Below are 12,487 nucleotides of genomic sequence, written 5' to 3'. Positions count from 1 at the left end.
TCCAGGTGTCTATCTCTCCAGCTATTTTCTTTTCTGATCCGAGTACAAAAGAACAACAAATCTAGGAGCGACAGCCACGGGAAACAAAGCCAGCAGGCTCGTTCTTGTTGGCCGGGCTGCGGGCCTGCAGGGCGCTGCCCCCCTCTCGCCGCTCCCTCCAGGAAGGAGGGCGTTTGGGTTCTGTGGGCATCAACTCCAGTGCGACTCAGCTCCAGTTGGAGGGGGAAGGCCAATTAGGGGCCAGAGCAGGGGGAGGGGGGCAGCCTGCTCTAATTAGAGCCCTAAAATGCTCCTTTGAAAGTGCTTTCAGATGTCCCCAGCCCTGGGGGCAAGGGTGGTGTAATCATAATAAAACAACATTTGCATAGAGATTTCGTTTACAAAGCAGTTTCGCAGGGGCGGGAGGCGCTGGGTGGCCCCGCGGAATCCTGGCTGGGAGGCCTCGGCCTCTGGCTGGTCCCGCCCCCCAGCCCAGCTCGCGCTTGTGTGCGAGGTAAACAAAGCGCTATTCATCCGCGATTTCCGATTCCCTGGATTTCATTCCTTTCCCCCTCTGTCCCATGAAGAGCTCACTCCGGGCTTATCACTCAGGCCAGAAAAGGGGTGTCAGGAGCCCCAGTGGGAGGAGTTGGCTGGGACCCGATTGGGAGGAAAGGGGGAGGCAGGTCTGCACCCCCCATCCGTCCCCACACCGTCTGGCCCCCGAGCTCCTGCGACTCAGAACAGCCGCGCTGTGGTCGGTTTGTGCAACTCCTCCCAGCGAACCTGCGGCTGTGTCTTCACGGTGCAAGGATAAGCGCGGGTTTGGTAACGTCTGTGCGTACGCTGTGTGCGTTTGGGAACACGCAGAGATAAGCAGTGTGGGTCTTGGCTAATCCCGCCCCAGCAGCGTGCACTGGGAGTGGGACTTGTGTACACAGTGTGGGGGTGTGGGGCCCTGGGGCGTCTGCACCTGCACCGGGTGGGAGGGTGAGACAGCTGGGTCGCACTCTTGTACAGCTGTGCCTAGAGAGTAGCCCGGCAGCCACCTGGCCACCAGCGTCTGGGGAGAAGGGGCTCGGCAGCAGACTCTGGCCCCTTAAGGGCTCCAATGAGTATATAGGGTCCACCTGCAGGGGCTTGAGCAGCTTTCAGCAGCCCCAGCGGGAGATGGAAGATGCAAGAGGTCATTGCCGGGCTGGAGCGGTTCACCTTCACCTTCGAGAAGGATGTAGAGATGCAAAAGGGAACTGGACTCCTGCCTTTCCAGGGCATGGACAGTGAGTGAGGACGGCCGCCCCTCGGGGACACCACACCATCCTCCCATCCCTCCCCCAGCCTTCTCTACAGGCTCCCTGATGGGTGGCCCCGTCTCTCTGCTGCTCACCAGGGAGACTGACCGGGGAACTTGGGCCCACTGTCTGGGATTCCCAGCTTAGCCCCTCTCTTCGCAGGGGCTCAGGCCTCTCCTCTTACATCCTCTTCCGGGGGGAAAATGGGGCTGGCTTCTGGGCAGCCCATTTTCCAGACTGGGAAAGCAGGGACACACAGAAGGCGAATTGAGGGAAGCCAGGCAAGGCCACATTGGCCTCCCAAGCTCCCAGGCTGGACTTGGGCCCCTCCCTCACCTCTGTTTCAGAGTTGGGGGGCTTAGTTGTTGAGGTCTGGAGGCTGGTTCTGGAGACCAGCATCCAAAGGGCCAGGACATGGGGGTCCCAGCGCCAAGCCTTGGGGAGGTTCAGGGGGGACTTGCTGATGGGGGTGAAGGCCCTCTGGCAGCTGCAGCCTGTGGGGACGCTACCTTCTTTCTTCGCTTCTTCCCATTCCAGAGTCGAACTCAGCTGTGTGCAGCTTCTTCGCTAAAGGGCTCTGTGAGAAAGGTGGGTCAGCAGGTGGGGCCTGAGATGGGGCCAGAGCAGAGGCTGGCTGGGCCGCATTGGGTTTAGCCTGGCCTGGAACAGGGTGTCGAATTTGCTCCTGGGGAGGGGAAGCTGGGATGGGGCGGAATTTTAGACTTAAAAGTAGGCAAAGGGCGTGGGTCCATCAAGAAGCCTGCCAGCCCCCCTCCCCCAAGGCTTTCCCTGACTCGGCAGCATTAATTAGGGTAGCCAGGGCTGCTTGGAAGGGGCATTCCTTTCTTTCCACCTTGTTGGGCCTGGGAGTTTCGTGAGTTTCAGCCTGTGTATTCCCAGGAGGCCCCTGACTGCTTCATTTTCTCCTATTTTCCTCCTAGCCAGGGAAGTGGCATCCTTCCCCCCACTCTCGTCCTATGACTCAGTATGGGACCTGGTCACCTGTTCTGTCCATTCCTTATGTCCTAAGGTAGCTCTGGCCACAGTCTATGAAATGCTACCTACAAACATCCCCTCTTTCTCCCCTGCCCTGACTTGGATCAAGCTGCTCTTCCAAGCCCGTCTCCCCAAATGTAGCTGTTTGGGGCGGGGGGGCTGACCCAAATACAGGGGTTCTCAGCTTTTCTTCTGGCTCATAAACCACTCACAGGCTCTTCCTATAGAAATATACAGGTGCCCAAAAAGTCTTGCCTTCGATTTGGGGGTTCCCAGTCCCCCTGTAGATCTAGGTTAAGAAACCTGCCAGTATGAATGAGTTTAGGACCTGCTTTTGGGATCCGAGTGCTTCTGTTCTCGGGAGGGTGGGAGGCTAGGGGGGACCCAGGCAGGGAGGACCTGGAGCCATTTTTGCCATGTGCCTTGTTTGTCTTGGAGCCAGCCTGGGGCAATTGGGTGAGAAGGGAAATGAGCTCATTGATCACTCGAGGCTTTGTGAAGCCAGGACTAAGTGACGCCTCCTCAGCTCGGCCTGTTCAATCTCTCGAGTAGTGGCTCACAGTGAGACCCTCTTGCAAAGAAAGAAAACTGGTCTTGTGGAAGCTCAGACTCAAGTCAATGGCCAGGGGTGAGGGGAGCGCTATTTAAAAAGAACCTCTGGGGCTGGCCCCATGGCATAGCGGTTAAGTGCGCGTGCTCTGCTGCTGGCGGCCCGGGTTCGGATCCCGGGCACGCACCAACACACCGCTTGTCAGGCCATGCTGTCGCGGCGTCCCACATAAAGTAGAGGAAGATTGGCCCGGATGTTAGCTCAGGGCCAGTCTTTCTCAGCAAAAAGAGGAGGATTGGCATGGATGTTAGCTCAGGGCTGATCTTCCCCACAAACAAGCAAACAACAACAAAAAAGAACAGCTTCCCAGCCCCCCTCAAATTCTATGAGAGAGTTGGCTGAGCATGAGGCCAGTCCTGCTTAGAAACTTAGGACCTGGGGTGTCCTTCCTGCTGATGGCAACACCACGTTAATGAAAATGATAAAGAGGTAAATATAATATTTCCATTTCCTTCTAAATTGTTTCAAAGTTGGCTTTGATGTCACCATGTTAGGTCTCCAGAATCAGGAAATATAACGTTTATTTTTTTAAGACATGAATTCAACAGGCCCTTAATGAGCACATACTGTGTGCCAGGGACTGTGCTGGGTGGGGGTCCAGGGTTGGAAACCCGCTCTGCTCTCTTGGGGGAACCCAGCTGTAAGCCTGGAGGAGGGGGGTAAGGCGCTGTGGGAGCTGTCCCAACAGCCAGGGGCTTCCCGGGGTTTGAGAAGGACAAGGGCAGGCCAGGCAGAGAGGAAAGCTTGGGCAGAGGGGTGGTAGTAGGAACAGCCGTTAAGACAACAGCATGTCCATGTCCTCCGTGTTGTCTCAGGCCCTCAATTCTTGCCTCCCCCAGGGTCCAGGTGAAGGGAGGCCACTTGGGGTCTGAGACCCAGCCCTTTCCAGGGGTGAGCTCGGCCAGGCTGTGGACGAGTGGGGGCCTCCCAGCTGGGTGCTTGGGTGTCCCCAGGGAGGCTCTGCCCGTTCCGGCATGACCAAGGGGATAAGACGGTGGTGTGTAAGCACTGGCTCCGGGGGCTGTGCAAGAAGGGCGACCAGTGCAAGTTCCTGCACCAGTACGACGTTACCAGGATGCCCGAGTGCTACTTCTACTCCAAGTTCGGTAATGCCCCTTCCTGGCTCTGGCCCCGCACCTGGGGGTGGCAGTGGGGGCCGTGAGATGGGAAGAAGGTTTGGGAGGGGCACCCAGAGGAGGCCTTGCATGTCCCAGGTGGCAGACCAGGCTTGTCTGAGCCTCGGATGCCAGCCTCTCCAACCCCCTAGGAAAAGTGGAATTGTCCTCTGATGCCTGTTCCACTGCCCCACCAGGCTCAGGCACACACCAGCTACCCCCAAGGGAAGGAGAAGTGGGGGCTGGAATCAAAGCTGAATTGCTTCCCTCCCCAGACCTGGCTAGTCACACTCCCAGACTGACTGTCTGGAAATAAGTCTCAAATGGTCCATCTGTCAGTCAGTCCTGGGGTTGGGGCGGGGGCAGGGCGCAGGCCAGCGTTTCTGAAACAGCAGGCCTTTGGGAGCCACTTTCACGATGCTTGCCACACCCACGAAGCACCTGTACCGCTGACCGGTCCCATCGTCTACTCTTTCAACTGTCTTGCTATTTTTAACTCTTATTTTAGAAGAAAACTTGACTTTGCTTCCATAAATGGAAAACTAGCATCACTTATTGGCAATAAAAGGTAACTGTAAACATACATTCATGGGGTTCAGAGTATAGCCCCTAAAATTATCTTGTGTGGTCAGGTCTGGACCAGCATCTTACCTCCCTCTGACCTCAAGTGCTCCTTTTGTCATCCAAGGACTACATGGGGGGCAGCCCCTCATTGCCCCCCTCATTCCATAATGGAATCTGTGAACGTGTCTCAGATCTCATCCCTCTCCATAAAACTTTACAGCTCAGTGCTTTTCAGAGCTGGAAGGAGCCTTAAGGATTATCTAGTCCAGTGGTTTTCAAACTGTGTTCCCAAAAGAGTGACCTGGAGGGAGAGAGCGGGGACAGTCTCCAGGGACACCTCTGACTGAGGAGACTTGGCTTTGAAACTGAGCCAGCTTTGGGGGGCCTGCAGCTGCTCCTCATTAGTGTGATTGGCGGGGAGGTCATGGGTATGTGGGAAGAAAGCAAAGCTTCCCCCTAGGTCAGCAAGAGCTCCTCCCAGGCCCAAATTCTGTTTCCTCCCTGCTCTTCGGAGTTAAGGGCCGGCCGTGGCAATTCATGAGGGCTGCCTGAATGTGCTCCTTGAGAGGAAGGGCCAAGTTTGTCTGGAACCCAGCTCCCCTTGGTCATGACCTAAACCTCTTTCATTTTAAAATGCCACTTATTTATTCCTTCAACAAACCTTGGCTGGTTTTCTTTTGGGGATCGGGGACTGTGCTGGACATGGCAACAGGAATAGGACCAGGTCCCCTCCTGCCCTCAAGTAGCTCCCATTGTGAGGGGCAGGCGTGTACATCAATGACTGCAATACACGTGACCTGTTTTTGCTCTTGGAGTAAATGAATATCTTTAATAACATATCAAAGTAATTATCATTCTTATTGGTAGTAAACTGTCTTGTCTTAAAAAATATTGTTGGGGAGGTGTGGGAGTGGGAAAGGGCAGTTGAATGGGGCCTGGGAGCCCAGGGTCCCTGGCCCTGCTCCTGGACGTGCTCCTCAAGAAGGTACACTGGGTGGCTCTGCAAGGCCGATTGGAGGGTGGGGTGCGGGTGCCACCTGCTGGCCGTGAGAGGAAGGCAGAGACATGCATCCAGGCCAGGGCAGAAAGCAACACCTTGCAGAGATGACTTCCCATCGTCTCCATCTATCAGACGTTCACCAGCGATAGGGGGATGTCACTGCCATTCCTTAGAAGGCTCAAGCCCAGAGCTAGCTCTCTACCAAGTGCTACACCCTGACGATGAGTGAGTGAACCCCTCCCCAGTGTGAGGAAGTGGGTGACAGTGGGCACGACATTTCCCTTCTCTGAGCACTGGTGTCCTCGTGTGTGAAATGAAAGGGCTGGGAAAGAATGTGGTTTAAAACTCTTAGGAATCAGTGGTACTCTTCTTCACTTTGCAGAAGCCCAATGTATAAAACAGATTTCTTTGGAGCAGTTTGAAAACCAGCAGAGGACACGCTGCAAAGCTCCTTTTGGCTCTGAAGAGCACTGAGTTGTAGACTTTTGAGGAGGATGAGATTGGAAAACACCAATTCTCTACTTGAATGAGGTGAAAAATAGGCTGAATCTTCCCGCATGTTTCCTTTAGAGCCCTTGGGTCCCTAAGAGAAATCTAAGGGCTCTTACAACAACTCCTGGGTCATCGATGCAAACAGGTTGGCTCCTTCTAGGAGACATGAGTCTTGGTCTCATCTACAGACAGATTACAGGACAGGCTAGTGAAACTGCAGGTGTCCCTCTGGGCAGCATCTCTCTTCATTCCCGTGCCAACTGTGAAGCAGTACTCGGCTCTTCTTGGCATTTCCACCAAAAAGAACCACACCCAGAGGCTCTAGAAGCAGTGCAGGCTTCACTGCAGAGATGAAGAGAGAGCTTTAACCACAGCGCATGGCTACATCTGCATTCAGTGTCTTCTGTCTTCTTGGGTCGTTAGCTGCTAGCTCTGGGTCTCCCTCCATTCCTTCCCCCTAATAGCCTCTAAAAGACTTCAGCTCCAGTCCCTCCTTCTGGATATCTGGCCCTGCCCCAACTCTTCCAGATGTGGATCTTCATACCCAAGCCCTGCTTAGCAAATGTTATTGGGATCCACCCTTCTTAGATTGCAGGAAAGATTAGAAATATCCTGCTGTCTTCAAAAAGCCGCTGACGACCAGAAGGAAGGGAAGTGGCTTATATGCAAAGGGCAAGGTCAGTCCAGCTTGGGGAAGGCGGAAGTGACCGTAAAGATGAGCCCGCTTATATACAAAGAACGCTGGAATTTTCAGGTGATTGCAACAACAAGGAATGTCCCTTTCTTCACGTGAAGCCAGCTTTCAAGACCCGGGACTGTCCTTGGTACGACCAAGGTTTCTGCAAGGATGGTGAGGCCCTGACAGAAAGGGGATGCTGGGGAATGTGGGTGATCAGGATTGGGCTCTCCTGTCAGGCGAGGGATGCAGATTCCTGGTGAGGCCCCGTGGGATCTGCCCCCAGGTTGAAATCCCAACAGAAGGCCTTTCCATAGCTCTCCCCAGGCTTGTTCCCGTGGAAAAACCCTCTGTGACACTATGACATGCAGCGTGGTGTGGCACATGACGGGCTTCCTGGAGCAGGCTGACTTGGGTTCAAATCCCAGTGGCTTCAGAATGTGTCGGCTGCCTGACCTTGAACAAATGACTGAACTGCTCATTTCCTCACTTCTAAAAGGGGGAAACACCTCCTCATAGGGCTGTTGGGCTGGTCAGATGCAGGACCCCATCGGAAGCCCTGGGCATAGGCTCTGGCCCACAGGGACACTCAGTTCACGTGCATTCTCGTCTCTATTCCTCTTACCCACCTGGGGGTGTCCCGAGTGTCACTTAAGCATGTCCCACCTACCCCATTACAGCCTCACTTAGGAGGAGGATCCTCAGCAGAGACTCTGTGCTCTGAGCACTTGTGTCCTTTCTTTTCTTGTGTCTTCAGGTGTTCTTACTGAGTTCTTGGCAGCGTTGGTTTTGGGATCGTAGGGGAGGGGTACTGAAGGAGGATTAGTAAGATGTGGGGGTAGACTTTCTTCAGCTGTACCTTCCAAAGCTAAATAAATAAAAGGTAGCAAATTATGGTCCACACCCATGTAAGTCCTCCAAGACACTGTGTTAGGGACACTTCCTACCCTACCATGTCAGGACTGGCCAGCTGACACCTGCCCCAACACATTCCAAGGTTCCCTTTCGTGTCTCAGTCACAGGACTAGGAGGTAGGTGCTGCGGGGCAGTCTGAAAGGACGGGAAGGTTTATACACCCCTGTTAAGTGGAGAGCCTGTGACTGTCCACACCCTTCCCGGTGAGCGCTGTCATGTGTGTTTCCCCCCTTGCTCAAGCAGACGCTTCTGGCCATTTTCTCTTTGCCCAGCAGGGTCTCGATGTAAATACCGCCATGTCCGCAGAACAATGTGTATTAACTACTTAGCTGGCTTCTGTCCCAAGGGACCCAAGTGCCAATTTGCACAGTAAGTATGACCCCACCAAGTGCTGGGCCCACTCTCTGGCTTCCAGATCTAGATCCTTCCGTATCTTCACTGGCCCAAGGTGAGAAGTGAAGTGTCGGGCAAGCATGTGCCCACAATGTTTTCCTTGCCTTCCACCACCCCCCCACCCCCCTCCTCAGCGCTGTTACCTGCACTGAACTCACCCAGGCTGTTAATGTATGTTCATGCTGGGGATGGGCATACAGCTCTTCACAAACTGTTCTAGAAATAAGAGTAGAAACATTTAACACCTACCTCCCCCCGCCCAAATCCTTTGCAATTCTCCCTCACTCCCTGGCTAGGATACGGCTCCTTCCCTCGGGGTTCTGAAACAGGAAATCTGCAGCAGGCTGGTGCCGAGCATGTTAATGAGCAGGCAATGGGAGGGTTAGAGCCAGGCTGTAATTGTCTTTCTCTATACTTCCCTCAGTCCCAAGATGAATCTTTTATTCAACCCAAGTTATATGAAGGTGAGTGCAGGCAGGAAGGGGGCAGACACGTCTCCCTCCCTTTATGCACACTCTTCCCTGGGGAACTCTTACACCCAAGCACTGCACCATTCCCAGCCACCCTCACTCTCACATGGGCTGCTCTGAGTACCAACCCTGGGAAAGGCACACGCCATGGTGTGTGTGTGGCACATACATGTGGTTGTTCCTCCCAGACCCTCCAACCTCTATAACCTCTACTTCAGGGAGGACTTCTCAGCTCTACCCCTGAGGCTTTCCTTCTCCTTAGCTGGATAACACACGTTGGTTTTTGTTAAAGAACACGGAGCCCAGCTCAGGACTTGTGGTCCAAAGTTGCTATTGTGAATCGGGGCCATTCTGATTGTGCCTCATCCCTATGGGAACTGATACTCTCCCAAGCACTGATGAGAGCCTTCTGATATCAGGGGTCAGCAAACTACGGCCTGCAGGCCAAATCCAGCCCATTGCCTCTTTTTGTACAGCTGGGGAGCTAAGAATGTTTTTAAGACTGGGGAAAAAAACCCAAAAGAATGTTTTGTGACATGTGAAAATGGTAATTTCAGTGCTCATAAATGGTTTTATTGGAACAGGGCCAAGCTCATCATTTACATATTGTCTCTAGCTGTGTTCAGGCTTACGATGGCAGAGTTGAGTGGTTGCAATAGAGACCAGATGTCCTGCAAAGTCGAAAATATTTACTGTTTGGTCTAGAAAAAAAGTTTGCTGCCCCCTGGTCCGGATGACTGAATGCTAGACTGCCAGTTAAGTCTGATGGAGGCCGAAACAGGAGCGCAAACCCTGGGGGCAGCTTCTGAGCTCTTGTTAATTAGTGGTCCTATATCCAGTCAATCAGCAAGAGGAAGCCCACAACCAGGCTGGGATAGCAATGGCAAGGGAGCAGGGCGACCTCTGCTGGTTCCGAGTGGGACCTTTGCTAGAGGGTGGGAAGCAATCTTCAATGACTGGGGAATTCACAAGCCCATTTCTAACTTGCATCAAAAGGTATGCTTTCGGCAATTAAAATTGTACACAAAGGCATTTCAAACCCTGGTTTCAGCCTGAACACCTGGCCAGAGCCCCTGCCCTCAGTGTAGTCGCCAGGTCTGCACAGAAGGAATACCTGTGGCAGGTGTCTCCTCACCACTTCACTTTATCTGCAGCTCATCAACTGGCCCCGGGGTTCAGCACCTCCTGCTGCTGCCTGGGAACCTTGCAAGCCCCCTCCTCTGACGGAGCGCCTGCTTCTCCACCTGCAGATGAGGCCCCACGAGCACCGGGTCTCCTGCTGCCTGGGCTCACGGCGCTAGAGCAGGGCCCAGGCTACAGGGTGAGTCAAGGGCTGACCGGACTGGCTGTCCCTCTGTTGAGGGCGAGGGAGAGGTGATCGGCTGCAGAACGTGTCACTCCTTTTCTGCTGCAGATAAAACCATGCTGGGGTTGAGGACAGTGAATTAACCCAGTTTCGGGCACACTGGTGAAACAAATGTTACCACTGGAGAGGCTCAACCCCCTCATCTTATTTGCATCTCTTGCCAGACAAGACTGTTTCTTTAAAAGCCAGTAAGTTAAATATCTTTCGTTTCTGATTCTGCTGCCTACCAATTCTCTGAGTGACTTATACACAACGTCCTTAAGGTTTGGGGGGCAGTTTGGTAAGGAAGGGAACGTAGCACCTTGGTTTTCCTTTTTTGACTATCTTCTGGCTTATCAGGAAGAAAAACATCATGTTTTCTCCTATCTTCATGAGATAACCTCTAATTGTCCTGAGCTTTGACTTCTATTCTGCAAGACTATTCTAACAGGATGAGGTGAGGGAGCAGAGGCCCTGCCCTTCTCGTATGTTTGATTTATTGGCCTCTGAGCCTCCAGAGCCCTGTTCTCTGAGGTAGTGATGCTGGGCTTGAATCGCACGGTCTCTTTCAGGCCTGAAATGGAGCTTCATTTATGAGCAGAATCCATCAAATTCCTCAGAAAGCCAGCTAACTATCTCCTATGATTCCCTGGACAATTGAGGATATTTCTCTTGGGATTTGAATTTATAAGAAGTCGTATCATTACGAAAAAATAACCTCTGGTCTGTCTGGGGAACCGAAGACCTTCTAGTGAAGACAGCCAGTGGCCATTCTGTGGGACCCTCTGTTCCCACGTTCCAGTGAGCCCACTGTTGGTCTGAACAGGAGACAAGGTGCATAAGCAGCCTGCTGCACTTAGGTTTATTCCTTCTCCTGTAAGTGCATGAGCTACCAAAAATACAACAGGATTGGAGGCAGGCTGACTGTGGCGGGATGCGTTATCCATAAAACAGGGGAGCAAAATGTATGTAAAAACCAAAAGCACAAGTGTATTGGAAATAGTCATTATCCCTAGCTCAGCTCCTGCACTGCTACAGACAAGTCCGGGCTGCACGCGGCAGTTCCTGTGTACATGGCCTCAACTGCTGCTATAAGCTGGCAGTTAAATCCAGTGGTTTTCTTTAGTGTGACTGCTGCTTCCCTGTATGGCTTCCTTAAATTTAAGATTATATTCTGTGCGTGCCTATGTGAGGAATTACAGGGAGGTAGATGGTACACACAAGGCTTACCCTGGGGAGGTAAGGAGGTGACACGAAACACTTAATGCTACACTATCTCTGCCATTATACACGTCCAACACCAGTGCAATTTAATCCACTGGGAGAAGAGCAGGGAGGCAAAGTGGAGCCTTTTGGAGAAATGGAGAACAGGTCAACAATAAACACATGCAGTGGGATGGGTCCCCCTTCCTTTGGCAGATGGAGACAGCTGCCTGGCCTGCCTGGGGCTTGAAGGTGCGGCAGTCTAAAAGAATGCTGGTCCAGGAGACAGACTTTGGGAGTCTGAATGCCAGCTCCACCCTGGGCTGCATGTGACAAATACCACATAGCTATGTAGACACATTACTTAACCCCCTCAAGCCTCAGTTTCCTCATTCTGGAAAATGAGAGTGATAATAGCACCTGCCTGGGTGGTTGGAAGGATAAAAGGAGAGAACGCATGTCAAGAACTCTGCACAGCACTTGGCACAACGCACGCACCCAAATGGCAGCTGGATTTCAGTGTGGATCGTGGTGGGCTCCCTCTTGGTTCAAGTTTAGAATCTGAACATAGTATGATGCCACAAGAGGTTTTAGAAGAGCTGTTATTATTTCATTCCTGTGTGTCAGATGTTGCTGGAAGTAATAGATGCAAGACTTCTAATCTCACCACATGTCTGCAAAGTAGGTATAATTATCCCTACTTTACAGTCCAGACCAAGGAGGCTCCATAAACTAGATAACTTGCCCAACCTGACACCCACCCATTTCACGGGTGAGGGCCTGGAAGAGGCAAATGACCAGAACAGAGGCATATATATATATTTTTAAATCTTTTTGTTATCAAGAGTGATGGTAGTCATATGTAGAAGGAACATGGGGGAGGCAGGTATTGAGAGGAATTAAGATCGACATAAATCACAAAAAAAAATGACTGAAAAGAATAGTGGCAGCAGATAGGGTTTCCCATAAAGTGTAAAACAGCCCATTGATAATACAACAAAGTCATTTTATTTTTAATAGCTAAATATTTTAACATGTATGAGAAAAAATGTACTTTCTGTAGTAAACTCAATTATTTTAGATATTACCACTGAGGATTAAACTCAAGTAGGTGGCACCAGGGATAGACTAACTTACAGACCATGTGAGTTACAGCCAGGGTGTCCAGACATGCCTATGAACATTCCCAACCTTCAGTAACAGAGCCTCGCTGTAAGTCTTCTCAAGGATGGAGAGGAGCCCGGGTATCGCTGAAATTCTTCTGTAGGATGGATGGGGAGGTGGATATGGATTGCTTGTATAGATTCTCAGGCTGAATTTCTATGCACATTGCTGGAACACTTGATCAGGAATTCACGATGCTGCCCTGGAAGCAAAATCTAAGCACTGTTGCTTACCTAGGAAAGCTCTTGCCAATGCCACAGAAGAGGATTTTAA

General features: G+C 52.1%; 1 protein-coding gene across 1 annotated transcript; it reads left to right on the top strand.

The window, feature by feature from the left end:
- Positions 1-1,117: 1,117 nt before the first annotated feature.
- CPSF4L (cleavage and polyadenylation specific factor 4 like) lies at positions 1,118-9,803 on the top strand. The gene is made up of 7 exons (XM_058562057.1): positions 1,118-1,259; positions 1,809-1,859; positions 3,831-3,983; positions 6,803-6,898; positions 7,915-8,008; positions 8,457-8,496; positions 9,657-9,803. Exons 1-7 carry the CDS (start codon positions 1,157-1,159, stop codon positions 9,801-9,803), a joined length of 684 nt encoding a protein of 227 aa, XP_058418040.1. The 5' UTR covers positions 1,118-1,156.
- Positions 9,804-12,487: the final 2,684 nt, after the last annotated feature.

This window comes from Diceros bicornis, chromosome 18 (assembly GCF_020826845.1).
Source record: "Diceros bicornis minor isolate mBicDic1 chromosome 18, mDicBic1.mat.cur, whole genome shotgun sequence".
Classification (NCBI taxonomy): domain Eukaryota; kingdom Metazoa; phylum Chordata; class Mammalia; order Perissodactyla; family Rhinocerotidae; genus Diceros; species Diceros bicornis.
The sequence above is the reverse complement of the archived record's forward strand: the minus strand, read 5'-3'. Positions and strand labels throughout refer to the sequence as shown.

Coding starts and splice junctions, on each gene's coding strand:
- CPSF4L (XM_058562057.1), top strand. CDS start 1,157: ATGCAAGAGGTCATTGCCGGGCTGGAGCGGTTCACCTTCACCTTCGAG. Junction 3,984..6,802: donor CTACTTCTACTCCAAGTTCG/GTAATGCCCCTT, acceptor TGGAATTTTCAG/GTGATTGCAACAACAAGGAA. Junction 6,899..7,914: donor CCAAGGTTTCTGCAAGGATG/GTGAGGCCCTGA, acceptor TTTGCCCAGCAG/GGTCTCGATGTAAATACCGC.